Consider the following 25,613-nt stretch of genomic DNA (forward strand, 5'->3'; position numbering starts at 1 on the left):
CAAACCCGCCCTTTATTAAAAACTAAGTGCCCCCTGGTGAGTTCACTCTCGTTAACCACACCCAAGCCTGACTAGCAGGTGACCCAGCCCTACTGCCAGACCTGTCGAAGAAATCACTTAAACAGAACCTATCTTACAAAGTGAAATAGGATAAAAGATATCAAAACCAAACAAAAACCCACGTCAAGCCATCACCTAAAGAAAGTCATTAACACGCAAAGGTTAAAAAGCATTTTCTAAGGCTTTGGGACTCCAGAGAACCACAGGTCATGAAGGTCATTAAATCCAAATGGAGAAAACTATAAACAGTGGCCAGGAGTGGCCCACCTACCAAAGTTGCTCCAAGAGCATCAGCGACTCATCCAGGAGGTCACAAAAGAACCAAACAAACATCTAAAGAACTGCAGGCCTGACTCACCTCAGTTTAGGTCAGAGGTCATTCAACACCGGGCAAAAACGGCATCCATAGAAAGGAAGTATTTCAGTGCTATTGCTAACTACTTCTAAGCTAATGTTGTGTTCAGCCTTTACAATACAGATGAGACGTGCATGATCCCTAAACCTCGTCCCCAAACACACAAGTGTCTGCTGTACCTCAGCCCTCCTGAGATAAGTGACAGATCAACATTTGGTAAGTTCCCCAGACAAAAGACACAAAACAGCCGGCTATGAGATGGAATTATAAACTCACTGAAAACCAAGCAATCAAAAAATAGGACAGAACAGGGAATCACGCCCACATTTACACTAGAGGGACAATATTAAATGAAAAAGATGAAGAATTCTGCAGAAATGACATGCGTGATGCTCAGAATTTGTTGGCTTGATGTGTCGTCCTCGTGCCCCACAAACATGTTTTTGGTTTCTGGCCACACTTTGGTAATTTGACACTAAAATGATTCCTGCGAAATTTCAACCCTTTAGAAACAGTAAATGATTTTGGTGAGGAAATGATGATCACAGGAGAAGAATTAAAATAGCATGATCCAAATATAGGATAATCTTTTGAGAACCTATTAGTCAGTGCATGATGCCAGCATTCAGATTAAAAAAAGGAAAAAGTAATTATTCTGATTATAATACCGATGAGATATTCGTGATTGCAGAGTGGACCAAATATAGCAGGTGAAATTACATTTAAAGGACTTAAATGGGTGTTGATGCTGATGAAAGACATAAAACAGTCTGTGATGATAGATAAAACATGTTTCAAATTCAAATTTTATTTGTCACGTACACAGTCATACACAGTACGATATGCAGTGAAATGCTTGGACAACTGCTCGTGACCTAAAGAAAAAAAAAGGAAAGGCTATGAATAAGATAGGAAATAAATATGAAAAATTAAAAAGGGTAAATTTAACTAGGAAGGAATAAAATATAAATTAAGGTTAAAAATGAAATAACTGTACAACACAAATTAGAATGAAGGGTAAATTTAACTGGGAGAATAAGATAAAATATATAAATTAAAGTTGAAAATAAAATAACTGTACAACAAAATACACAATATAGAACTATATAAGAATGTATGAAGAAATATAAATAAATATATACACAATAACAGCAGCTGTACAAGTATTAACTGGAATGAAGAATATAGTGTCCAGTGTTGTGCAATCCACATTATGTCTTGTGCAGTGCAAATATGCTTAAAGTGATTTAAGTGATGAAGTGAAAACAAAGTCCAGAAAGTCCAGTGTGTGTGTAAGAACCATGTGTGGGTCAGTACTGTGTGATTGTGATTGAGAGACCGTATCGCCTGCGGGAAGAAGCTCCTCCTCAGTCTCTCTGTGTTGGTCTTCAGGGAGCGGAATCGCTTTCCTGACCTCAGCAGAGAGAACAGTCTGTTGTTGGGATGGCTGAGGTCCTTCACCATCTTCCTGTCTTTGTTCCAGCACCGCCTGCTGTAGATTGAGTGCAGGTCAGGGAGCTCGGAGCGGATGGTGCGCTCAGCTGATGTTATTCACACCTGAAATGCAAAGCAGTGCAGATTAGAAGGTATTTGTAAAAACTAGCAGGCAAAACAACTGGTAAAGACATTAACCTTGTATATAAAATGTATAGAAGTCCATTACTGTATATAGTAACTGTTAAGTCTAATATACCCCAGTAAGCTATAGTACTTTTTCCTTTGGGAACCATCTGTTCAGTTCTGTTGAAGAAAGATGTTGAATCTATTTAATTATTCTTGAAAAATAATTGATTTCTGTGCATTTTTTTTCACATTGCATCAAATTAAAGTTGATTACGTCGATTAAGCATCATGAGGTGGAGGGTGGTTCCCTTTTTTTTTTTTCTTGCTGGGAGTTTGCAAACCTATTAGTTAAGTTGCTTAATATTTCTGCTAAGTACTCTTTAAAACACCAGAATAGGAGGATGTTGCAGGTTTGAGTTTATTAGATTGATCAGTTTTGCTGAACTATGAAATATTTTGGGTGCAGTGTATTTTTTGCATACAGGTATAACAGAATAGCTTTAGTGTTTTGTTTTGTTTTTTAAACTTGAGTATAAACCTATACAAAAGCAAGATATTTAAAAAACAGTTTTATTGATTAAAAACACACTATATCGGATTCATATCAGTATCGGCTGATATCCAAATTTATGATATCGGTATCGGACATACAAAAGTGGTATCGTGCCATCTCTAATTGGAACTAATGAATTTTTCCAAAATGTAAACTCCAGATCATGAAAATCATCAAGTTCCTTGAAGTCTATAATGTTTGGTCAAAGCACAGATGTCCACATAAAAATAAAAAATAAAATACTGAAAATAGTATATTACTATTTATTATTATAGTACACAGTATGTATGCAAGTTATTATTGTTCATTTTCAGTCTTATTTTATATGAAAACTTTTAATTAAATGCAGATTGTCTGAAATGATGCTTAATGTTTATCAGTGGAAGAGTAAAATGTAACTTTAATTTGAAAGAACACATGCATGCTCCATTTGTCGTTCTTCTTAATAAAAGTCTTGCTATGTTTTCTTATTACTGTTTACATATTTGGCACTAACAGCTTTCTCTTAAAAGCTTCAAATAAATGCAAAAGTCCCACTAAAAAATGTAAATGTGTGTTTATGTCGCCATCTGCTGGGCAAACATGAAAAAAAATCCTTTTGTTCATTTTTAGCAGCCTGCCACTTCCTGATGGGTTTTCGCGGGAGTTTCTCAGGGGGGCGGAGTCACGTGGTAACACGAGGCCCGCATTGGACAGTTGCACGTTTACCCGCCGACTATGTAAAGCGGTGCGTGCCGAATTGACCAATCGCGTGTCACGCTGAGCTCGCGGGCGGCACGTAGTGGCGCGAAAACCCTTCAGTTGTGCGGCTTGACTGAAGCGGAGCACTCGGAGCGGAAGGCTGTGCGGCATTTTACCGACTTTTCAGCAACAATAATAAGGCGCGCATAATGGCAACCGACGTGGGAGATGACCGGGAGATGAGGGAGGCTCAGAGGGACTACCTGGACTTTCTGGACGACGACGTAAGTCTGTTTTTTAAATTCGCTTAAAGTCTTTGTTTGGAGCTCAGATGACAAACCATGCGGTCACAACAAAAGAGCTGTAATTTTGTATATTACAGAAAAAAACAATGCTGTTGTCAGATTGCAGATATTGGGTATAAAAAGTGTGCTTTCAAAGTTGATGTTTTTCAGTCATGCTCCTAATTTTAGTCGCTAAGCGACGTCATCAAACGTGTGCCCTTTTCTTCTGTGCATACCTGCAGCAAGACCAGGGCATCTATCAGAGCAAAGTCCGGGACATGATCAGCGAGAATAAGGCTCGGCTCATCGTCAACATCAACGACCTGAGGAGACGCAACGAGGCCCGAGCTGCAAAGTAAGACAAGAAAACTGGCTGATGCCGCACACGCAGGACTGCTTGACCCCCCCATGCTTGCCTTATTGCATAAGATACTTACACAAACCTACTGCTCCGATACAGAGAGCAGTGTTACTGAGTTACTACCACGAAAAGGTTTTGAAATGTCCAAAATGACGTCATAGTTGATGGCAGTTGGCCTCCCTACAACATTGTGAGGTCCCTACAAAGTGTTATGTTGAATGGTTCCATTAATCTTTACTGTTTTTTAAAAAATAAATATTTAGACGGAGACGCATGCTCAGTTTTTCTCTTCCTGCTTAGGCTTACTTAGAAACTCGACAGGTTTCAAACTCGTATGCACACAGACTGTATGTAAAGATGGCTGTAGCCATCACCCAGGCTCAGACTGAGCTTCACTTATCTTGTTTTGAAACTTGTTATAAGGAGCAAAGGCTGAATCTGGCTGGAAAAACTGAGGGATGCTCAGAGACTGGTGACCTCTTAGACACACATCCAGGTTAATTCAGCCTTTGATGGGACAATGATTTACAAAATGATCATGATTTTGTGCTCAGTATAACTTGAAACAAGCAGCAGGGAAGTGTATGCTGAAGTCAAAGTGCTGTTTGCCATACAGTTCAATACTAGGAGACTTTATTTCTGAGACCTAAAGGATCAACGCCCCCTACTGGCCAGCAGAAAGACTACAGGTTTAACGCAGCTTTACTTTGTCCAAAACCAGACTTGATTCATACACATTCTTCTTCCTGTTGTCGAACCTTTGAGCTCGACTCCTGTTTCCATACTGAGTAAGTTAAAAAAAAAAAAATCTGTGTGAAGCTGCACTTTGGGTGGAAAACTCGACTTGTGTTTCTCAGGATGTCATAGCCCTTGAAAACACGCGAAAAGCCTTGATAATAAAATCCATGGTTTGACTCTGCAGACTGATGAACAATGCCTTTGAAGAGCTGCTGGCCTTCCAGCGGGCCCTGAAGGACCTGGTGGCCTCTGTTGACGGCACCTACGCTAAGCAGTACGAGGAGTTCTTCATCGGCCTGGAGGGGAGCTTTGGATCCAAGCATGTCTCCCCCCGAACGCTCACCTCCCGACTGCTGGGCAGCATGGTTTGTGTGGAGGGCATCATTACAAAGTGTGAGTATATTGTCTTTATTTATTCGTGTAATCTTTAAGTGTTACAAAGTCTGTATCAAAGTGTGTGGAATGCTAATGCCTCCTGTTTGCTTCGTCCCTGTAGGTTCCCTCGTCCGTCCCAAAGTAGTGCGCAGCGTTCACTACTGTCCAGCCACTAAGAAGACGATGGAGAGGAAGTACACGGACCTGACCTCCCTGGATGCCTTCCCCTCCAGTGCCATTTACCCCACCAAGGTAAATGCGCCTCATTCTCTGTAGACTTGGGTGTGACTGCTGTCTTTATACTTACGCATTTATCTTGTGTCCTGTTTGACTCGAAATAGGACGAAGAGAACAATCCTCTGGAGACGGAGTTTGGGCTGTCCATCTACAAGGACCACCAAACCATCACAGTGCAGGAGATGCCTGAGAAAGCTCCTGCTGGCCAACTTCCGCGCTCTGTGGACATCATTTTGGACAACGACCTGGTGGATGCAGTCAAACCAGGAGACCGGGTGCAGGTGGTTGGGACGTACCGCTGTCTGCCTGGCAAGAAGGGAGGATTCACCTCTGGCACGTTCAGGTCAGCTGGAATAAAATGCTAACTGGGGTTTAACGGGTTTACCTCACTTGCCTACCATTTGTCTTCTAACTAGAGATGGACCGATCCGATATTACGTATCGGTCCAATACTGACCTAACAGACTGGATCGGATATCGGAGAGAAATAAAAAATGTAATCGATCCATTAAATATCAAACAAGCACCTCACAAAACTTGCAACGCACCGTAACTCGCCTCATAACCGTAGCACGTCGCAGCAGTGTGCATCATGTGATAGAGCGGCTGTGGCGTGCGAGACCTGTCGGTGGTCTGGTTGAGCATTTGGAGCTTCGCTACCAAACCGGCATTTCATCTCCGAGAAAGTGATCCCAGAGAGAAGTAAAGCAAGTGTGTAAGTCCACAGCAGCACGTTTAAGCTTGATCAGCTGTTGTTAGAATGTATTTAATATTGCTTTCTACACCAGGATCTTTTTCTACAGCTGACGTAACTGTGCAGCGGCGGATCTAGCAAAGTTTAGCCAGGGGGGCCGATAGGGCATTAACAGGGAAAAGGGGGCACAAAGACATACTTTTCTTCCTTATTCTCATTTAAAATGTCGAGCTTTTAATAAATAATTATCTGAATCTGACACCCAAAGTTTTAATCTGATGTAAAATGTATAAAGTCCATCACTGTATATAGTAACTGTTAAGTCTAATATACTCTAGTAAGCTATACTACTTTTTCCTTTGGGTACCATCTGTGCAGTTCTGTTGAAGAAAGATGTTGAATCTATTTAATATTTCTTGAAAAATAATTGATTTCTGTGCATTTTTTTTCACACTGCATCAAATTAAAGTTGATTACGTCGATTAAGCATCATGAGGTGGAGGGTGAGGGGTGGTTCCCTATTTTCTTTTTTTTGCTGGGAGTTGGAACCCTATTAGTTAGGTTGCTTAGTTCTGCTAAGTACTCTTTAAAATACCAGAATAGGAGGATGTTGCAGGTTTGAGTTTATTAGATTGATCAGTTTTGCTGAACTATGAAATGTTTTGGGTGCAGTGTGTTTTTTGCATACAGGTATAACAGAATAGCTTTAGTGTTTTGTTTTTTTAAACTTGACTATGAACTTATACAAAATACAGCAAGATATTAAAAAAGAGTTTTGTTGATTAAAAAACACTATATCGGATTCATATCGGTATCGGCAGATATCCAAATTTATGATATCGGTATCGGACATAAAAAAGTGGTATCGTGCCATCTCTGCTTCTAACCCGTCCCTTCTCTTTTCCTCAAAGGACCATCATGATCGCCTGCCACATCAAACAAATGACCAAGGAGGTGTCGCCGTGCTTTACTGCTGACGACGTGGCCAAAATCAGGAACTTCAGTCAGACTCGTTCTAAAGTGAGTCATCTCGCTGCCTTCTCACGCGTGGAGGCGTAATCCTAAATGTGAAACTAAACCCTTTAAATCTTCGTCCTTTGTAGGATGTGTTCGATCAGCTCGCTCGTTCCTTGGCTCCCAGTATCCACGGCCACGAGTACATCAAGAAGGCCATCCTCTGCATGTTGCTGGGAGGCGTGGAGAAGGTCCTCGAGAACGGCTCGCGAATCAGAGGAGACATCAACATCCTGCTCATCGGTATGAGGGCGTCGTCCTAGCTCTTGGAGTTGTAGCACTCGAGTGTGGAAGAGTGAGAGCGTTGCTTTAAGTCAGGACTCACTTTTATGTGACTCAGATTGTTCTAAATTTCTGGCTACAAGCTTTACATTCATGGACACAAGGCAGAGGTAAACCTCACGAATGCAGCACTGAACAATAAAATGTGTTTGTGCCATAAATCAGTATCTGTGAGAGAGACACCAGTGAAAAGGGACCTACACTTGTTCCTTGTGCTGCACCACAGGGAACGGCTACCTGAACGACTGTGCTGACAAGCTCAAGGACTCGCACATGGACATGATGGTGGTTCAGTTCTGATGGGGGGGGTTAATGGTGTGTTCGTGTTTCCCAGGCGACCCATCGGTGGCCAAATCCCAGCTCCTGCGTTACGTTCTCCACACAGCACCCCGAGCTATACCCACGACTGGACGAGGTTCATCTGGTGTGGGTCTGACCGCCGCCGTCACCACGGACCAGGAGACGGGTAACGAATGTCCCCGAATTTGTTTAGCCTAAACAAGTGAAGGACCTCTGTGTGACTGCAGCCAGCATGGCTACGCTGCAGCGAGCCTCCACCGTGTCAGGTCTCACTGTAGTCAGAAAGCGTTTGACATCTTTGCTTCCTGTCGCCTGTTGTAGCGACGATGGATGCGGCACGAGCAATGTGCTGTTAGCTAACTGTTGGTCTCTGCTAGCATGAGCTAACATGAGACAGAAACAGGGATCAATTCATTTAAAAATACATTAACTGGTATTAAAGCCTCCTGCTGACCCGTGGGTCTGCTAACGCCGGCTGCTTGTTGATTTGAGTGGACTCAGTTGTCATTGATGTATTTGAAGGTTAGAATAAAGGTGTTAAAACACGTACGCCACGTGAGCGGTCTGTTCAAACGTTGGCATTCAAGTGTTACACACCTGCTGTAAGTGCATTTCTTCCTGCTCAATACCAACATTTGTCCTCCGCCAGGCGAGCGTCGTCTAGAGGCTGGGGCCATGGTGCTGGCTGACCGCGGCGTGGTGTGCATCGACGAGTTCGACAAGATGTCCGACATGGACCGCACAGCCATCCACGAGGTGATGGAGCAGGGCCGCGTCACAATCGCCAAGGCCGGTATCCACGCCCGTCTCAATGCCCGCTGCTCCGTACTGGCTGCTGCCAACCCCGTCTACGGCCGAGTGCGTGACCACACCCACATCTGTCTCTGCCTGCTAGTTGATTTTGGACGAGACCTTTAAAGAAAACTCTGCTTGTGCCTTTTTGCAGTACGATCAGTATAAAACCCCCATGGACAACATCGGCCTCCAGGATTCGCTGCTGTCGCGTTTTGACCTCCTCTTCATCATGCTGGATCAGATGGACCCCGAGCAGGATCGCGAGATCTCGGACCACGTGCTCAGGATGCACCGCTACCGTGACCCCCGCGAACAGGAGGGAGCCGGTACGTCACTCGTACTAGGACGGCGAGATGAGACCGTTTTTGTCCGATTATTAAAACAACAAACGCGTTGTGTGTTTCAGCCATGGCTTTGGGCGGGACCGTAGACGTCCTGGCGACAGACGATCCAGACGCTGCGGTCGAGGAGCACGAGGAGCTGCAGATCTACGAGAAGCACAACAACCTGTTGCACGGAAGCAAGAGGAAGAGGTCTGAGAGCACAAGCGTGCCTTTGTCTCCTGTGTTGATAACGTGCGACTGCAACAGAGTGGAAACGTTTGCTTTGTTTCAGGGATAAAATTGTGAGTAAGGAGTTCATGAGGAAGTACATCCACATCGCCAAGGCTGTGACTCCTGTGCTCACAGAGGAGGCGGCCAATCACATCGCAGAGGAGTACTCGAGGCTGAGGAGTCAGGAACAGCTGGGCGCCGATCTGGCCAGGGTGAGCGTGAGCCGACAAATCTCATGTGACGTAGTAAAACCTGATGGTTTCCCAGACTGAAATGTTCATGGGAGTCCTGAAGTTTGAGAAAGTGGAGGCAGATCGTTTGCACATCTGAAATGTTCCGGGTTGCTTGAGTAGCTGCTGTTTGTGTTCTGGTTAAACCCACTGAGATGCAGATGTGCCCTGATGTGTCAGGACCCGAGTGCTAATCCTCATTCCTCTCCACAGACCTCTCCGGTGACGGCCCGGACTCTGGAGACTCTGATCCGTCTGTCCACGGCACACGCCAAGGCCCGCATGAGCAAAGCCGTGGAGCTGCAGGACTCGGAGGTCGCAGTGGAGCTCGTCCAGTTTGCCTACTTTAAAAAGGTCGGCGTTGTTTCTGCGTCCTGAGCTGAGAGGTCGAGGACCTCTGCCGTTCAAATTTATTCATATTGTTTTTTCTCTCTACAGGTTTTGGAGAAGGAGAAGAAACGTTCACGACAGGAGCACGACTCTGATTCGGAGGAGGAGGAGGAGATGCCCACGCAGCGTTCACAGCGAGCTGTGAGGAAGAGGTAGTGACACATGAACCCAGCCCCCCATGTGATAAACAGCTTTTATTTTTTTATTTTTATTTTTTTTAAATGGTGCCTTTGCTTCAGCACTGATGCTTTGTGTCCTGCAGGGGGCGACGTGGCTCTCAGGGCAGTGAGCCCTACAGTCCGTACGACTTCAGTGAAGACCAGGAAGTCCCTGAGAGTGAGCATCATGTGTTGTCACGCCACAGTGTAGTCGGTCGCCTCTTTGGTGCTACAGACCAAATGAACTTTCACATCATCCATAATAAAGTTGCCAACATTACTGTCAGTACTAGTATGTTCCTGTTCACTGCACTGAGCTAGAAAGCAGGTTTAATATACTTTTTTTTTTTTTAAATTTGACTCTTATAAAATAGCAAATTTGGCTCATTTATATTTACATTACATTTTAAAAAGGCAAAGTCAGTATCGTTGCCGTGTAATAAAACAATATCATTATGAATTTGCATCACTGTAGGGAAAAGTCTTTGAGTGTGTAGTTCTGCATGGTTCAGGTTTAAGCAGGCTTCATGTTAGGTTCTGCATCAGGTCTCACTTTGGTGTTTGTTCTTCAGTTCAGGCCGGCACCCCGAAACCAGCCAAGCCCAGAGAGGACGAGCCCATGGATGCCTCGCTGCAGGCTGGAGATGCTGAGCTGTCTGCAGAGAGGTGTGTGTGTGTGTGTGTGTGTGCGTGCGTGCGCGTGCATGTGTGCCTTTATTTTGAAATGTCACGGCTTTTTTCCTGTCTTTTCTCCCCCAGGCTGAAGGAGTTCAAGTCGTCGCTGTTCGCCGTGTTCCAGTCTGCTCACGCTCAGTCGGTGAAGATGAGCGCGCTGATGGACGACATCAACAAGGAGCGTCAGAATACGTTTGCAGAGGCCGAGGTGCGTGGCGCTTTGGCCCGCATGCAGGATGACAACCAAGTCATGGTGGCTGATGACATCATCTTCCTCATTTGAGACAGAAATAAAATTACTTGGACTTTTAAGAAGCCGTGGATCATAGCGCCCCCCGGCGTTCATCGGACACGTCATCTGTCGCCTCATCGTGTTTGCTTTGGTTTCAGCAGCTCGGCTCAGTTCAGTGGTGGAAACGTTGCCTTAGAGCGTCTTTGGTCACTGCTCCCGGCGCTGTAAGGTTTTTGCCTGCGTTTGTCTCTTCTGGGCTTGTATATAGTTGACACGTGTTGTTGTTAAATAACTGTTGTGAAATATAAAAAAATAATAAAATGTCATTGGTGTGAAAAAAGGCTCTTGATTTAACACTGAAAGCGCCGTACCTGTGCACACATGTGGGGGAAGTGGCTGCATGTGTGGTGCTGGTAATCTCTCCTGCAGGGACACAAGTGTTTACAAGAAGCATTTTAAAATCCCCGATCAATCCACACCTCGGTGTGTGTGGGTGGCAGCTCCCACGGTCGACACAGACCTCAGAACTGTTTAGGAAGTCGGCGTTCAACCTCACCCTTCTCACTTTTTCATTCTGGTTATGTGCTGGTGTCAGTTTCTCAGGTTTGCCAAAGGTCAGATGTGGCAGCGCCTCACAATCACTGCTCTGAGAATAAACTGAACTGCGGCTGCGATCGTGCTGAAGATAAGAGTGTGAACTCGACCCGCCTCAGCAACAGCGTTTCGTTTCTCTGCCACCATCCAGGACGCGGGGCCTTGAGGTCTGAACTCCTACGCCCGATTCAGCCCGTGACGTGTCAGTCGCCGTCGTTCCTCGCAGCTGCAGCCGTAGTTCGATCGTAACAAATACTTTTTTTAAACAGGGCGATTATTCAGTACCGGGTTTGGCATCTTATATTGTCCTGGTCTACTCTGAGTATTTCCACACAGAAAATAAAAGTACAGGTGAAATGAAACTGTAAAGCTAATGGGAGCATGTTTGGTGTGCAGACCACAGGCTGCAAAGAGCAGATTTGGGTGCTGTTTGCAAAAACCCCAAAGATCGAAGCAGAGAAATCTTTATTAACACGAATATGGTGTTAATGTTTCTTCTTTGTAGTTTGAGAAAAAGGAAACGTGTGCAGCATTTTGTATGAGCACATTTCTTACTCCTGTGTGAAATATCGTGTTTGGGACGTTGTCTGCACAACACAGATGTGTGACCGTGTTTTACACACAGCTGCAGACGCTCGCCGTTTTACCTCTGACCTCATCTCCTCGTACATCGCCCTTTAGATCAAACCTCCATACGACCTGTCGCCCAGTTTTTGTGTAATTTGGCGAAGCTCAGCTTCTTCCTTCCTCAAGAACGGCTTCGTGCGAGCCTCCACCCCACTGAGAGCATTTCTGAGCAGCTGTAGGATGTTTTGCTGGTGTCTCTCCTGTTAAGGACGTGACTTTAGGATACTTCTCATTTCTACAAGGACTGGATTAAACATAAAATCAGCCAATGAGAAAAGAGTTTTTTGAAAGACCTTCAGAAATAGAAAATATAAATACATTAGGGCTGAAGACTTTGTTTTACAGTACTGTAAATGACTTTGCAGTGTCATTCTTATAAATCTGATATCAAATCATTTATATATAAACTTTACGTGTATCAGCTTTGTGGTTATGGTAAACCCAGCGCCTCATTTCACATAAAAAGCGTGGGATTCATTAGTTGACCTCATTGACGTGTTTTCAGTTTCCATTGCACGAGTCCATCAGCGGCTCAGCGCTGCTCTGTAATTCCCTTTAACTCACTTTTTTTACACTAGCTTTCAGAGCCATACTTGTGAAAGAAGCCGTATCAATAAATAATCTTGAACTTGGGAATAATTATGCTGTTTGACTGTTACATAACCCGCCATAACTGAGAAATACATTTGGCTGCTGTGTCTGAGTAAGGAAGTGATGCTTGTTCAAAGAACATAACAATACAAAAAGAAATAATCTGTTCATCCTAAATCCACTGAGACTTGAATCGGGTCTTTTATGGTGAGTGTGAGGCTGTTAACACTGTGGCACTCGTTTGTTTCAACCTGATTTACACCAACTCCCATGTAAGTGGGAGCGCGTGCTTCCCTTTAACTCCCCGCTCTGTGGTTACATTATTAAAATAGAACATTTTAAAATTGTTTGTTTATATGGAAAAATGGCTACACTCGCTGACTGCACCATAAAGTGAACAGCCTGGCCATAACTTCACTTCAGTTGATATCTCTCTAAAACACTGTGTTTGGGACACTCAGGCTTTGGTTCACTTTTAAAGGTTTGAAACATTAGAGAAACTCAGCTTGGCTTTAATTGAAAAGTTTGACACAATGGGATAATAATTAAGTTGTTATTTTTTTCATAGTGTGTCAGTTGAGAAAGCAAGTGTCCGTCTGGTGTGTCCGCTGTAAATATAAGCTAGTTAGCTTTGTTTAGCTTAGCTTGGCTTGTTTTAAAGACTGGAAATGGGAAAGTCCTCAAGTTAATCCAGCTAAAGAAGTTTACAGTACATTAAAACACACAGCCTACCTCAACATGGACTGTTTATACTTAATGTACAAATGAAACGATCAGAATGTCAGTTTTGGCAGATTTGAACTGCCATAGCTTTATGCTAGGCTATGGTAAGCTAACTATTCCTCTTTAATTAATGAATATCAAGTAGTATCAAAAACTCTCAACAATTCTTAAATTGGTACGGCAGCCAATAAATGGACTTTATAGATATGCCGTTCCTGGGACTGCGCTCTCCTGGAGATCTTGGTTTTGGGATCTGCGGGAGCCGCTCGCCTACTTTGGGGCCACTGCACCGAGGCCTCCAGTTACCACGCAGACCACTGCTGCCTTCACCCTCGGTCCTTCTCCAGCTTCTCGTGTTCATTCTTCCTGATGTTGCTATCAGTTGGTGTTCCTACATCTATCACTAGAGCTGTTTGTCCGTCTGTATCTGGAAGTCCAACGGGATCTTAGCTCGGCCATTCTCAGTCAGAAAGAAACTTCTTTATTTAAAAATGAAGTTTTTTAAAACCCATGTTTGATTGTTGAGTTTCTATAGTACTGTTGGTTTGCCTGATTTTAGATGGCTTTGTGCTTTTACCTGAGCTATCTGGGCCAAACTGGGGCTTCTAAAAGCACTTTACATGAAAGCTAAAGAGCTTGGAAAGAAAGCTTCTTCGGTGTTCTTCAGAAACCATTTCTCCTAACTTCACTATATATGTTACACAAGGAGAGAAGATGTTATCACATGGTTTGCATTTAAGAAGTATGTTGATTCATTACCAGAAGCTGTGTCAGCATTTCCTTGACCTACATTGTTTAGAGTGAGTTTGTGCGTAGGTGTAGTTACTAGCGTACCATTTTCTATGTTTCAGAAAAAACAGAAAAAGTTGATGCAGTTCAGCTTAATTTGTTTGTTCCTGTTTGTTTCTTAAAGTGATAAAAGTTACAACTTGATGTGAGTCGAGATAATCAGAGCTCTGCGGTTGTGCACACACACACACACACACACACACACACACACACACACACACACACACACACACACACAATAATTGTCACTATTTCACTTTGCTTTTTGATAAACGAAATTTCTTGCAACTGCATTTGAACACCCGTATCACATTTTACACCTTGAATTTGACTTTCACATCAATCCCTGCTTATTTTGTTTGTTGCTGAACATTTCCCCCCGATGAAACTGTGAAGCAGATTATAATTTTCCCAACAACTTCAAAAAGACGGAGGGGTGCAGGACAGCTTCCACACCTTTGTCTGACACCTTCTGAAAGTGTCAACATTGAACATTTGTGCAGGGCAATTATACTTTTTGTAGCAGGTCAAAATGGGGTCAAATGAAAAAAAAAACCCCAAAGACCTTAAGAGTTTTGAAGATTTCATAGTAAATATGCTACATGATGTAATCACACATAACACGCACAGTTAGTCGGCACGGAAACAAAACTCTTTTCGAATATCAGCCGCGTTTCTTCAGAATCGGTGACAGTCAGAGCGGAAATGCATCTCACATGTTGCCAGCACACCAACTCAGTGTGCCGGCGTATAACCGCTGCTCGACTGCAGACGTTACAGGATACCACAGGAGGGCTTCACAGTTACGCTGGGCTTTGAGGCAACACAGTCATGCTGCTGGTGAGTCGAGCTGCTTTATCCTTAACTTTTATTGGTGATTATTAAATTAGAGCCACTTTTAGACAATGTAATGTAAAAAAGTAGCACATTTGATTTCTGAACACTTATTTCATGACGCTGTCCCAAAATCAAGATGCCGACATTTTTCCTAATCTGTAACGCACGGCAGTGATTAAAAACAAAATGCCTTTTGGATTCATTCACTGATTATCCAGCCAACTAGGAACTGGCAGCAGTCGTAAAGTTCTATTTTCTTTGCTCACATGTGTTCTAGCTGATGAAGCACTTTGACACGCTGTGGCCTGCGCGCTCTTGTCTTGCTTAGGTGTTGAGAGCTTTGCTGGTCCTGAGTTTGGCTCCCCTGCTGCACGGCGCCAGGAAAAGCCAGTCGGTCTCAGCAAAGCTGGGGCCCAGAGCTGGACTGAAGGGCAACAGTGTGAGGTTGGTTATAGATCCTTCAGTGCTGCCGCACTTCACCGCAAAATCTCCCTCAAGCATCGCCAACATGTCTCTGTCACCGTGGACGTACATGTAAGACCCTGCTGTTATTCATCTATGTTTCACTGGGCCATGTTAATCTTTAGGTTACAGTGTTTTTTCTCTGACCCATCCGTCCGCAGTGACTCGTCCGTGGACTCTCGTTTGCCCAAGCATATCTCAAACGCCCAGTGCCTCACCACTGGCTGTCTGAGTCCACAGGGGGGAGGGGAGGATAGAGGCCTGGAGGCTAAACCCATCAAGTACGAAGTTCTGGTCCTCCACAGGTGAGCTGCTGTGGAAAATACTCGCTTTGCACCTGGTTTTGTTTTCATCAGAACAGCTAGAATTGCTCTTGTGTTCAGTTTCAGTTCATTTGCAGACAGCCCTGATAATAGAAAGAATCCAGATTGAAGCTCGTTGAGCACAAAGTACATAAAGAGACAACAGCCACAGAAATGTAGGAGCTCAGTGCAGGGATACAGTTTTCACCATCATCATCGGTGAAAGCTGTTCTACCAACGGAGTGCAGTCACAGACAAACACGGCGCTGGCGCTTGTTGGACATTTCTCTCCGTACTTCACGTCCTGATATGACTGCGCAGGTCTCAAACAGGAAGAAGCAGCAGGTCTTTCCACTTAACCTAGAAAACAGGAGCCGCTGGGTGTTTCCATGCCGATGCCGACTGACCACATTTTCTTCCTCACAATTTCTTTCTTAATATTTTAAACTTTTTAAAATCATCAGCTAAATTCAAAAACTGTAGATACGTTACAAAGTGCATCCAATGTTTTTCAATTAGTGTGCGGTGATCACTCGGACTTTAGTTTTCAAAGAAAGGACTCGTTTTGTTTCAAATGTTTTTCGTTTGTTGTTCAATAAATTCTGTGGTTAGTTTGTTTGTCACAATGTGATGCGCAACATTTAGCTTTGAGGGTTTTTTCTCTCCAAAACTTTGTCCTGAGTGGCATTAAAAATACTTTTTTACTATTTAGTACTAAACGTTACTTTTAAAAAATACTTTACATTACAGTATTTACAATATTTAATAATTTATACTACTACTACTACTAATAATAAATTAATACCCTGTCATTAGCCCTTTGGTATTTTTCCTTTACTTTTACTAAGTTTGCTTTTTAATTAAACTATTTTTAAAACTTTTTTTTAGTATTTTAATACACTTTGTGTGGATATGAACTGAAATATAAATCATTTTGAATCTAGTCTTCAAAGCAATCCCAAAGAGCTGCTTGTGTTGATCTGGACGTCGCGTTTTCAGTCGGACGTTTCGTCGCTCATCCAACTTCCTCAGAACAGAATCCACATTTTGGGATTTCCTTGCCTGGATAAGCATCAACACGTCTTTAAAGATTGTTTTCTCACACGTTTGTCACTCGGACCTCTTCCCAAACATCAGCGAATGAATGTGGGCGTCTGGTAGCTGAATAATGTTCAGGGTTTTTTGTTTGTTGTTTTAAAGTTTTGTATTTAGATCAACTATATTCCTCAATTTTCCAAAAGATCCATCAAATGAGTCTGCAGTCACCAGGTATCACTGTTTGATAAACACAGTTTTAGAGGGTCCACGAGTGGGCGACGTGGATTCTTCAGCCTAATCTGTAACGTTGTGATCAGGGCCGTCCCATTTTGTGCTTTTGTCATCAAATATAGCTCCATATCACCCGGGCTGTTTGGCACTGTTGTCATGCTGCAGAACCAATCAGATCCATCCTTTGTGGCAATCTGTGATAAAAACACAAACTTCCTGAAAGTTTCTTCCAGGTTGTGTACAGTAATGTGTTAGTTAGCAGGTCAAAGGCATTTCTATAGAAGCAGAACCACAGTATACATACAGATGTACGTTCTGGTTTTTCACTGTTGTTTCCCATATAAACCACATTCAAGACAAAACAAAGATGTTTAGAAAGTCGTTGCATAGCTTGCAGCCTTTGCAAAATACGTGTAACTGAATTAAACTGAGAGCCTTCATTTCATTTATCTCCCCCACATTATATAAAGCCCCTTCAAACACAGTGCTCTCGAAGGGGCTGTAACCTTTCAGTTATATATTTACAACTCTTTCCTGCATCACCACAGGGTCCTCAAACCGTCTAAGAAAAAAGGGAGGAAGGCGAGGAAGCAGTACATCTTCACACTGGGGACAGAGGTGATCACAGCCGGCTGTACCTGTGTGAGGCCCACTGTCATACCTCAGGGGTAGGAAGGCGACGACTTGTGATGAACGCATTTCTTTCAGCACGCTGTTTTTACCCTGTACAAACCTGCATTCTGCAAGTTTGCTTTAAGTTATAACAGGTTCAGATATGAAAGTAAAATGTGTAACATGAAAGAGTCATTTTTGACCTGTGTGATGTTTTAGTGCTTGCGTTTCCCCGTCTTAGCTGTTAGCAGTAGGGCTTGCTTTGTGACTCTGATAGCTTTAAACAGCTGCAAAGTGTGTGTCTGCCCCCTTGTGGTCGCGAGGGCTTTATTGTAACTTTAATCAGAGATGGTAGACAAAAGAATGTGAGCCTTGAATTGTTGTTGACATTATTTGTACATGATAAATAATATTAATTTTGTGGATATGTGTCTTTTTTATATTTTTTCCTATTTTATTCCTAATTCGGTATTTTGCTTTTTACATTTTATACGAACTATTTTCATTTCATTGTAAACATTATAATTCATAATTAAAAATGTGTATCTTTAACATCTGAATCAGCTGTGACACAAATAATAAACTCAGGTCAAATTATTTTTATGTTAATAAATGCATTTCACAGTATTTTTAATGACAGCATTATTTTTTGTTGGTCGCTCCTCTTTTTGTAAAATATTATAGACTCACATACATTTAACTTTCATTTCAAGCTAAATATTAATTGACTATAGTGGCACTCGATGTCCATCTGCAAGCTGCCTTGCAACCCACCTTCATCCCAGCTCATCCTTTCTGCAAGTAAGTGCTTATGCGATACCCCCAGCCCCTGGGAGACACCTTTGACTGCTTTTTCCCTTGTAGGTAGCAGCTTATCTCTGCCTGCCCCAAACTATGATGTAGTTTTAGTCATAATTTAAGCACCTAAACTCATTTAGGGTCAGTCTATTTTTTGCCAGCTGAAGATTATCGAATAGGGGAGAGCGGGGTAAGTTGTCACACGGGTAAGTTGTCACACTGTTCATAACTCCAACACTAGAGGCTCTATCTCAAAAATGAAATAGCCACTTTGTGTGACTTCTTCTTCTATAGTCAACCTCCTGTTCACATGTGATCAAGACTGCTCTAATCTGAGGTGAGCACATCTTTTTTATTTTTTTGACCTAAAAGGAAAAATAAATCACTTTAAATTTTCTTCAGAATAACTTTGTTAGGTATAGATGTTACAAATTATTATTTTACACAAAATAGAGGAGACATTAACGTGTCTTTTGATACTTCAGCTGATGTGCTATGTTGAGCTAACCCTGACATTTAGCCAAAATTAGCATAAATGTCAGTTTGGGGCAAGTTGTCTCATTAACTTTGGGGCAAGTCGTCACATGTGACAACTTGCCAAACAATTGTGATATTGTAATTCATTTGTATTTGTAATAACTTGGTAGTCCACTGTCAGTAATTGCAGTGCTGGCAATTACTGACAGTGGACTACCAACTCCAGAGGACATCCGGCCATATCCAAAAGCTGGCCGCCGAAAACCATCCAGCAAAGGAAGAAAACGACGCAAATCAGCAATTCTAACCGACACAACAGTGAAACAGCAACTAGAAAAAGAAAAGAATAAGGCTGAATCTAGCAAAAAGCTGTTTCAAAAGAGAGGGACGCAAGGGGGGAAAACATCTGGACCTATGAAGAACAACGCAGCTAAAAGAAGAAAAATAATTCAAGAGTCATCATCAGATGATGAAGAGTGCTTCTGCCTTGTCTGTGTGGAGCCATTTTCAAACAGTCGTCCAAAAGAGACCTGGGTAAAATGCGTAAAATGCAACAAATGGGCCCATGATGCTTGCACCTCAGGCCAGGCAATTTATGTGTGCCAGAATTGTGACTCTGAAGTTGAGTCTGAAATAGGGCATCTGTTTTGTTCAGAGGATAAATATGTTAAGTAAAGCAAGTTATTTGCAGCATTCCATTCAGTTATGATGGGTTTATGTGCAAGCCAGAGAACATTTGAGTTTAAAGTTCAAACTAAAGTTTTCTTTCTACTTAATGTTTTGATTAAAATGTGTATTGGATTGACATAATTGTTTTTTTCCAAATTCTCTTGGCATAATTGTTCAAATTTCCAGTTTTGGTTTGAATTTAACAATTAAAATCAATAATCACAATTAAGTATTTGTGTTCTTATTTTAAGATAATCTAGTGTGACAACTTACCTGCCGATGGGGCAAATTGTCACAAGTGCACATTCTCCATTCAACAGTCTACAACTCCGTAATGAGATAAGATATGAAAATGTAATGAATACATCATATGTGCCCGAGACTTCCTTCTTTCATTTGGTGAAACATTTATTACGTTGTGATGTATGGTGTTCAGTAAAAGTCAGTCAGTGTGAAAAGTGTGACAACTTACCCCGCTCTCCCCTACTAAATCTGAAGTTGATTCAGTCGACTAAAATATAAATACATAAAAGTTTGTGTTTTTACCGAGAGTTGCTCTACACGTTTTACAAAGTGTCTTATTTTCTTTGACATCAGTTGCGAGATGTGTCCACTCTTTGCTTTCTCCTTGGCATCGACATTTTTTATGCTTTTTCAGGAGAAACATAGAGCATGAGAGCTAGCTGTACTTCCACCTCCGTTTCCTAGGGACTGAATGGTGTGCGTGGTAAACTTTGCTACACGAGGAGCTTACTTCTGATTGGATCACTTCCAAACTCCTCCCACCTTTCTACATGACTTGATTCGATTCGATTGAATCTCGTCTCTCCAGAATTTTCTCATCTCATTTTTATTCCGTGACAAAGTCTCGGCACATTTCATCCTAGTTTCTCTACAGATTGCATGCAGTTGCAAACTGATTGCAGACTGAATGTCTTATGGCCATTTTATCACCACCCTGGTGAACCAACGTCGCTTTGCAAGTTGAATACACAGAGTGGCAATCATTGTGATTGTGCTGTGATATCCCAGCTACCAGTGTTTGTCTGTCACGGAAATCAGTGTCAAAAATATCACCATCAAATCTGAAAATTATGAGAAACAAAAGAAAGTTCGAGTTCAGCCAAGCTGCTTTTATTGATCATGCCAAATAGGTACAATCAACCCAGCCTTGAAGATATACAGCAACACACAGTTACAGCAAGTACAAAGCCCATGTACGACTCCCCCGTTACAGCGCAAACATTTGAGACACTTCAATCAAATCAGCATGACCAAACCACTTAAGCACATTTGATCCCCATTTTAATGTTTTAGGTTGGAATTGCTGTGAAAACCATAAACAATCAGAGACACCAAAGCAAGTCGGTCAGATCACAAATCGACCCATCGAAGCCAGAAATACGTCCAAACTGTGAACTGCAGTCAGTCACTGTTTCACCTCCTCGTAATGTGAATGTTTTTACTGTATATGTTCACTGCTCTCCTGGTATGAATACCGTGTGTGCTTTGACTTGTGCTTAATGAAATAAGAGTGCAATCAGTGCTCTAACTCTAAGAGACTCAAATGCATGTCACTGATCTACGACTACACTACAGCTAAAGTCCCCCCCCAGTTATTTGTTTCATATTCATAAAGCATTAGTGAGATTCACAGACAAACCCCAGACGGAGTGAAAGAAACAGTGAGAAGTATGAGCATGTGGACCGAGATCACTTTGTGTTTTCATATTTAAAGCTGGTCCTGTGTATTTAATGAATCCTGGTTTTCAGTGGAGTGGAGTTGGTTATGGCTGAGTGAGGCTCTGAAACAACATCACTGTGTCCAGTCTGAATAAAGCACATCACAGATTTTCAGGTTTTATGAGGTAATGATCATATACTTAGTCTAATTGGAGAGAAACTGTGTCTCTGGCTGTGCCAAACTGGAAGCGTTGCCAAGAAAAAACACAGCTTCACTAAAATCATCTCCTGATGCTGAAAACAGGAGCTCTAATTCCTTTTTTTTACTCAGTCATGATTGGATGGCTGTTCCTAAAAAACATTAGCGCCGACGTCCCCCCCCACCCTCCCATGTTCCTTTAGAAAAAAGAGAAATTTTAACATCAAGAGTGGCTAAACTTTATACAGCTTGCTCAGAATCATCGCAGCATACATCAAATATGAAAACCAAAATCTGCCCTAGTTGCTGTTGAGTTCTTCTTTTAATGCACTGTTTTCCCCCTTTTTATTTTTTTTCCTCGCTCTTGCGGTTCCCTCGTGCCATTCGTCTACCGGCAGGCCTCCTCCTTCATCTCCTTGTTCTTCCTCACTTCCTCTGCATGTTTGTCCTGCCAGACACAGAAACATGAGTGCCATTATCATTTAGGAAGATATTTTGAGCTGATTCCTGTCTGCAAAAGCAAAATAAAAAGGAGTTTCTGCGTTATCCCAGGATATCATGAAGACTGGATGAAAAGAGAAGCAGCAAAGTTTGTCTCTCCAAAGTTAAACGTGTTCTGTTTGAACAAAGACACATAAACGACCTTTTTATACTGCTTTATTTTACTAAAGTCAAAGATGGGCCAGATTGCCTCCATAGTTAAAGCACAAATACATGTGCATATATAAAACATATGGTTGGCCTGGTGTCGTAAAAGTAACATTAATATGACATTTGTGACAATGCTGTCGAACTACTACGTCATATGTTACACTGACACATCAGCACCACAAAAACCTTGCTCAGCATTATCAGCACTGGATTTTTACCTAACCCCCTCAAACAAAAATAATGGTCCCACGTGGGAGATGAACCCTGGTCTTCTGTGGCTGTCTGCTGTGTGAGAAACCACACAAAGCAATGATTGTTTGAGATGAGTTTGCAGACCTCCCCTCTAACGGTCGGGAGGCTCGGGGCTTAATTGCGGCCACGTTACCTTCTCCTGCAGCCTCTCCAGCATGGCTGCCAGCAGAGCCTCCCTGTTCTCCTTGTTGGCCTCCATCTTCTGCTCCAGCTTCTCCTTGGCGTTCTTGATGAAGTTGTTGTTCTCCTCAAAAGCTTTCTGGATCACCTCGCGCTCATGCTCTCTCTTCTCCGCCAGGTGCTTCAGCAGCTCCGCCTCCTGGCACTGGAGGAAGATGGAGAAGTGAAGGCAGCTGCTCATCCTTTACACAATACTCAGACTGCAGGTGATAAGCAGGGTGTTTGCAGTTTTCACCTATTTCAACAAAGTTCAACTGTCAAACATGTTCTAGTTGAAGGGTGCTGACACAAACTGAAATGTGTGCGGTTGTCAGCACCTGTAATCTTTGTCCTCAGGTGGGCCAAACCTCATAACTAATACATTAGATCACTGTGAGCCAGTAAATCCAAAGAAATTGGAATTGCCTCGTTTCCAGAGAGCGCTCTTCCATCTCTAACAATCTTTTCACTCTCCTCACCTTTCCCCTGTTTGTCTCTTGCCCTCATCCTCTCTGACGGATGAATATGAATCATTGTCTTTGTGTCCTCACAGGATTGTCCCTGCTCTTTCATCTGCCTCTTTTCATCTCCCCCAGCTCAGTTCCTTCTTTCCGTTCACTCCAATACTCCCTCCCACTTCCCCTTCATTCATTTTAAGCCTATTTCCGTCTCTCCGATAAATCACACAAAGAGTGCTAACAGATGTTTAACAATGGCTGAACGAGCCACAAACAGCGGATGTTTTCTGGCGGTTCAGATGACGTGCCCGCTACCTCACCTTTCGCCTCTCTTCAGCCGCCTCTAACTTCTTCTGGATCTCCTCCAGGGATGGGTCGCGGCGCTGCGGCATGGAGGCATTGAGTTCAGGCAGGCCGTCAAAAGACGGGGGCTTGAGGATGACCTCGAAGGCCTGGCCCGATGCGCGTTTGTTCAGCTCGATAACTTCTACGTCTTTGATGACGCACCAGGCCAAGTCCACTGCATCTGTGTTGGTGGATAGCAGCATTTACTGTCAGAGCTGAATCCATGACCTCATCTTTGTTTGTCTTTAACATCGCCATCATGTTATATTTTAAAACATGGAAACACGTTCAGGGAAAAGAACAAGAACAAAAAGATCTTGAGTCTATTCTGTGTACTGGAGGATGGCTGAACGATAGCAGCAGGGTTGTTTTTGCTTCTTTTAAATATATATATCTATATATATTTAAATAAACAAGCACAAATCCTTCCTCACAGGCAAGCCAGCTTTTTGTTCATCTCCATGATTCAACTGAAGCTGGACTAATGTGCTGTATCTCGAGGTTAGAGAGACCAGTCGTCTATAATGAGATCCCTGTAAACAGACCGACTGAACTCACTTTATTTAATAAGAAATGTCAACGTGTGCTTTAAAATCGAATCAAGCTAAATGTCTGTGTATTTATACAGTTTCATACATATTAGGGGGTTAATCAGTAACTTTTTTGCATTTAAAATCAGTTCAGTCTTTTCACAGATCTTTAATGGTTTGGAAGGCAGTTAAATCATAGCTAGATGTTTAGAGTTGGTGCCATAAATAGAGGAATGTGTCTTTATGATTACACAATGAGATGCTGCTATAAACATAAATCAAATATTCCTGGGACGGAGCCTCGGGGAACTTTATAATAAGGAGGAAAGAGGCCTGGATGCTGGATGATCACTGACTGTGCTCAAAACTCAAACTTTCACGTTTGTAAAAGTATGACGTGGTCAGCTGCACCAAACACATTTAAAATCAATAAAGAGATTATAAAGGTTCCTTGTGATGTACCAAGAAGTATCCAAGATCTATCGCTTAAATAGCAGCAAACACATTTTATTGTCACTATGCACACGTACAAAGAGCTGGATAAGAAAGAAGGATGGGGTTCAAACCCACGCGTGCAGAGCACAGTGGATGAGCAGTCCGTCGCCTTGACCACTCGGACACCTCGTCTGACAGCTGGAGTGATGCTGGAGCATAAACTTAGGCTGAAATGCAAAATGTCAATGATTTGGAGAGTCTGGTTTACTTTGAGATCGAATGTTTTACTTTAGTCAGAGATCTGGAGGAAGAACGCAGAAAGTGTTTCACTCTGTAGAAATGACGCCAAGACCGAAATATAAGTTATATGTTCAGAATTTAGTTGCAGTTTGCAGTCACTCCTGATCTGTTATAACTTTAAAAAGATTCAAATTTAGATAGAGGGAAACAAAACTGCTTCTTGCTCACTTTTAGCTCCAAAGGTGATTATTTAGAAAGACCCAGAATTAGGACAAAAGGATCAGCGTGCGTCAGCACTGACTGTGGGCCTGGGTTTACTGCAGATCTAATAAGACATCTGTGGATGAGATGTTCTTGTGGTTGTCTGTAGTTGCTGAAGTTGCTGGTTTTAGACAGACAGGAAGAGAGGAGCTGAAGTTTGAGGAGCATCAAACTTCAGCCACAGAGACTACTGTCTGTGTAAGCGACTGTACCCCTAATAAACACCAGTGCTCGTGCAAAGGAGATTTTTTACCTTCTGCCTTGTAGGTCGGGTTTTCTGCAGTGCGTGGGTTCAGGCATGAGCAGAACAGAGACACCAGGGGGAGCTCTTTGACCTTCTCTTTATAGGCTGAGGACACACACAGAAGATCAAGCTGAATCATGAGCACACAGTCGAGGACTGACGACGTAAGTCATGCTCGTTATGTCATACCAGCGGACATAATAGCGACACGCTGCACGACACAAATACTGCATGTTCATATTTGAACAGATCGGTCGCAGTATAGTGTTTAAAGCAGAGGAGCAGGGCGTGTGAGGTGAACGGGTTTGTGCTGCGACTGCATTTACCTGCCAGAGTCATGGTCTCACTGCAAATGTAACTCTCCAGGGACGCTGAAGATCCTCCTCACTCTGTCAGAGAGCTGTGCAGGGACAGAGACAGAGAGCACTGAATGCAGGAGCATTGAGGGCACAATCTGAGAAGGAAGAAGCTGAGGAGACAACAGCGTGAGCCAAAAGTGTAGAGCTGCCAAGTCATGATTATTGGACTCATGCAAAGCTGTTCTAGCAGAGTCAGAATAAAAAGATAAAGGCGGAGCGTAATGCAAAAATCCCACCTGAGAATAAACTTTAAATTAAAGCTCACATTATCAGATCAGAGCTCTTCAGACAAAAACTATTCTGGGTAAAGATTTCTGACCTTCTCAACAGCAGTTACCTGACATGTAGAAAAAAGTCAGAGTCAGTCGGGTGTTCCTGCACTTTAAATGTTGTTGTTTCACCATTAAAAACGGAAAAAAATAAAGTAAAACGTTCATCAAACAGCAGAATGAAGCTCTGCTGTTCTAGTTCATCTCAGGTTACTAAACTGTTTCTTTTGTTTGTTTGTGTTGAGTA

General features: G+C 42.7%; 3 protein-coding genes across 3 annotated transcripts; 2 read left to right on the top strand and 1 right to left on the bottom strand.

Annotated features, from left to right (window-relative positions):
• The first annotated feature begins 3,278 nt into the window (after positions 1 to 3,278).
• On the top strand, positions 3,279 to 10,871 carry mcm3 (minichromosome maintenance complex component 3). Its single transcript, XM_005917149.3, has 17 exons — positions 3,279 to 3,496; positions 3,739 to 3,851; positions 4,780 to 4,988; positions 5,092 to 5,222; positions 5,312 to 5,550; positions 6,813 to 6,921; positions 7,005 to 7,158; positions 7,532 to 7,663; positions 8,147 to 8,355; positions 8,444 to 8,618; positions 8,699 to 8,825; positions 8,908 to 9,058; positions 9,290 to 9,430; positions 9,515 to 9,618; positions 9,729 to 9,802; positions 10,197 to 10,290; positions 10,384 to 10,871. The coding sequence occupies exons 1-17, from the start codon at positions 3,422 to 3,424 to the stop codon at positions 10,580 to 10,582; spliced, it is 2,436 nt and encodes an 811-aa protein (XP_005917211.1). The 5' UTR covers positions 3,279 to 3,421; the 3' UTR covers positions 10,583 to 10,871.
• Positions 10,872 to 14,549: 3,678 nt separating this feature from the next.
• il17a/f3 (interleukin 17a/f3) lies at positions 14,550 to 17,951 on the top strand. The gene is made up of 4 exons (XM_005917148.2): positions 14,550 to 14,695; positions 15,021 to 15,226; positions 15,316 to 15,459; positions 17,274 to 17,951. The coding sequence occupies exons 1-4, from the start codon at positions 14,687 to 14,689 to the stop codon at positions 17,395 to 17,397; spliced, it is 483 nt and encodes a 160-aa protein (XP_005917210.1). The 5' UTR covers positions 14,550 to 14,686; the 3' UTR covers positions 17,398 to 17,951.
• Positions 17,952 to 20,393: 2,442 nt separating this feature from the next.
• On the bottom strand, positions 20,394 to 25,294 carry stmn4 (stathmin-like 4). Its single transcript, XM_005917147.2, has 5 exons — positions 25,065 to 25,294; positions 24,748 to 24,843; positions 23,004 to 23,209; positions 22,200 to 22,391; positions 20,394 to 21,611 (listed from the first exon to the last, which is right to left on the bottom strand). Exons 1-5 carry the CDS (start codon positions 25,075 to 25,077, stop codon positions 21,552 to 21,554), a joined length of 567 nt encoding a protein of 188 aa, XP_005917209.1. The 5' UTR covers positions 25,078 to 25,294; the 3' UTR covers positions 20,394 to 21,551.
• Between the last annotated feature and the right edge of the window lie 319 nt (positions 25,295 to 25,613).

This window comes from Haplochromis burtoni, unplaced genomic scaffold (genome assembly GCF_018398535.1).
Source record: "Haplochromis burtoni strain Fernald_Lab_line unplaced genomic scaffold, NCSU_Asbu1 Contig_22, whole genome shotgun sequence".
NCBI classification, from domain to species: domain Eukaryota; kingdom Metazoa; phylum Chordata; class Actinopteri; order Cichliformes; family Cichlidae; genus Haplochromis; species Haplochromis burtoni.

Coding starts and splice junctions, on each gene's coding strand:
- il17a/f3 (XM_005917148.2), top strand. Junction 15,227..15,315: donor CTGTCACCGTGGACGTACAT/GTAAGACCCTGC, acceptor ATCCGTCCGCAG/TGACTCGTCCGTGGACTCTC. Junction 15,460..17,273: donor GAAGTTCTGGTCCTCCACAG/GTGAGCTGCTGT, acceptor GCATCACCACAG/GGTCCTCAAACCGTCTAAGA.
- mcm3 (XM_005917149.3), top strand. CDS start 3,422: ATGGCAACCGACGTGGGAGATGACCGGGAGATGAGGGAGGCTCAGAGG. Junction 3,497..3,738: donor TGGACTTTCTGGACGACGAC/GTAAGTCTGTTT, acceptor GCATACCTGCAG/CAAGACCAGGGCATCTATCA. Junction 7,159..7,531: donor CATCAACATCCTGCTCATCG/GTATGAGGGCGT, acceptor CGTGTTTCCCAG/GCGACCCATCGGTGGCCAAA.
- stmn4 (XM_005917147.2), bottom strand. Junction 23,210..24,747: donor CCCGACCTACAAGGCAGAAG/GTAAAAAATCTC, acceptor CCACCAACACAG/ATGCAGTGGACTTGGCCTGG. Junction 22,392..23,003: donor CGGCTGAAGAGAGGCGAAAG/GTGAGGTAGCGG, acceptor ATCTTCCTCCAG/TGCCAGGAGGCGGAGCTGCT.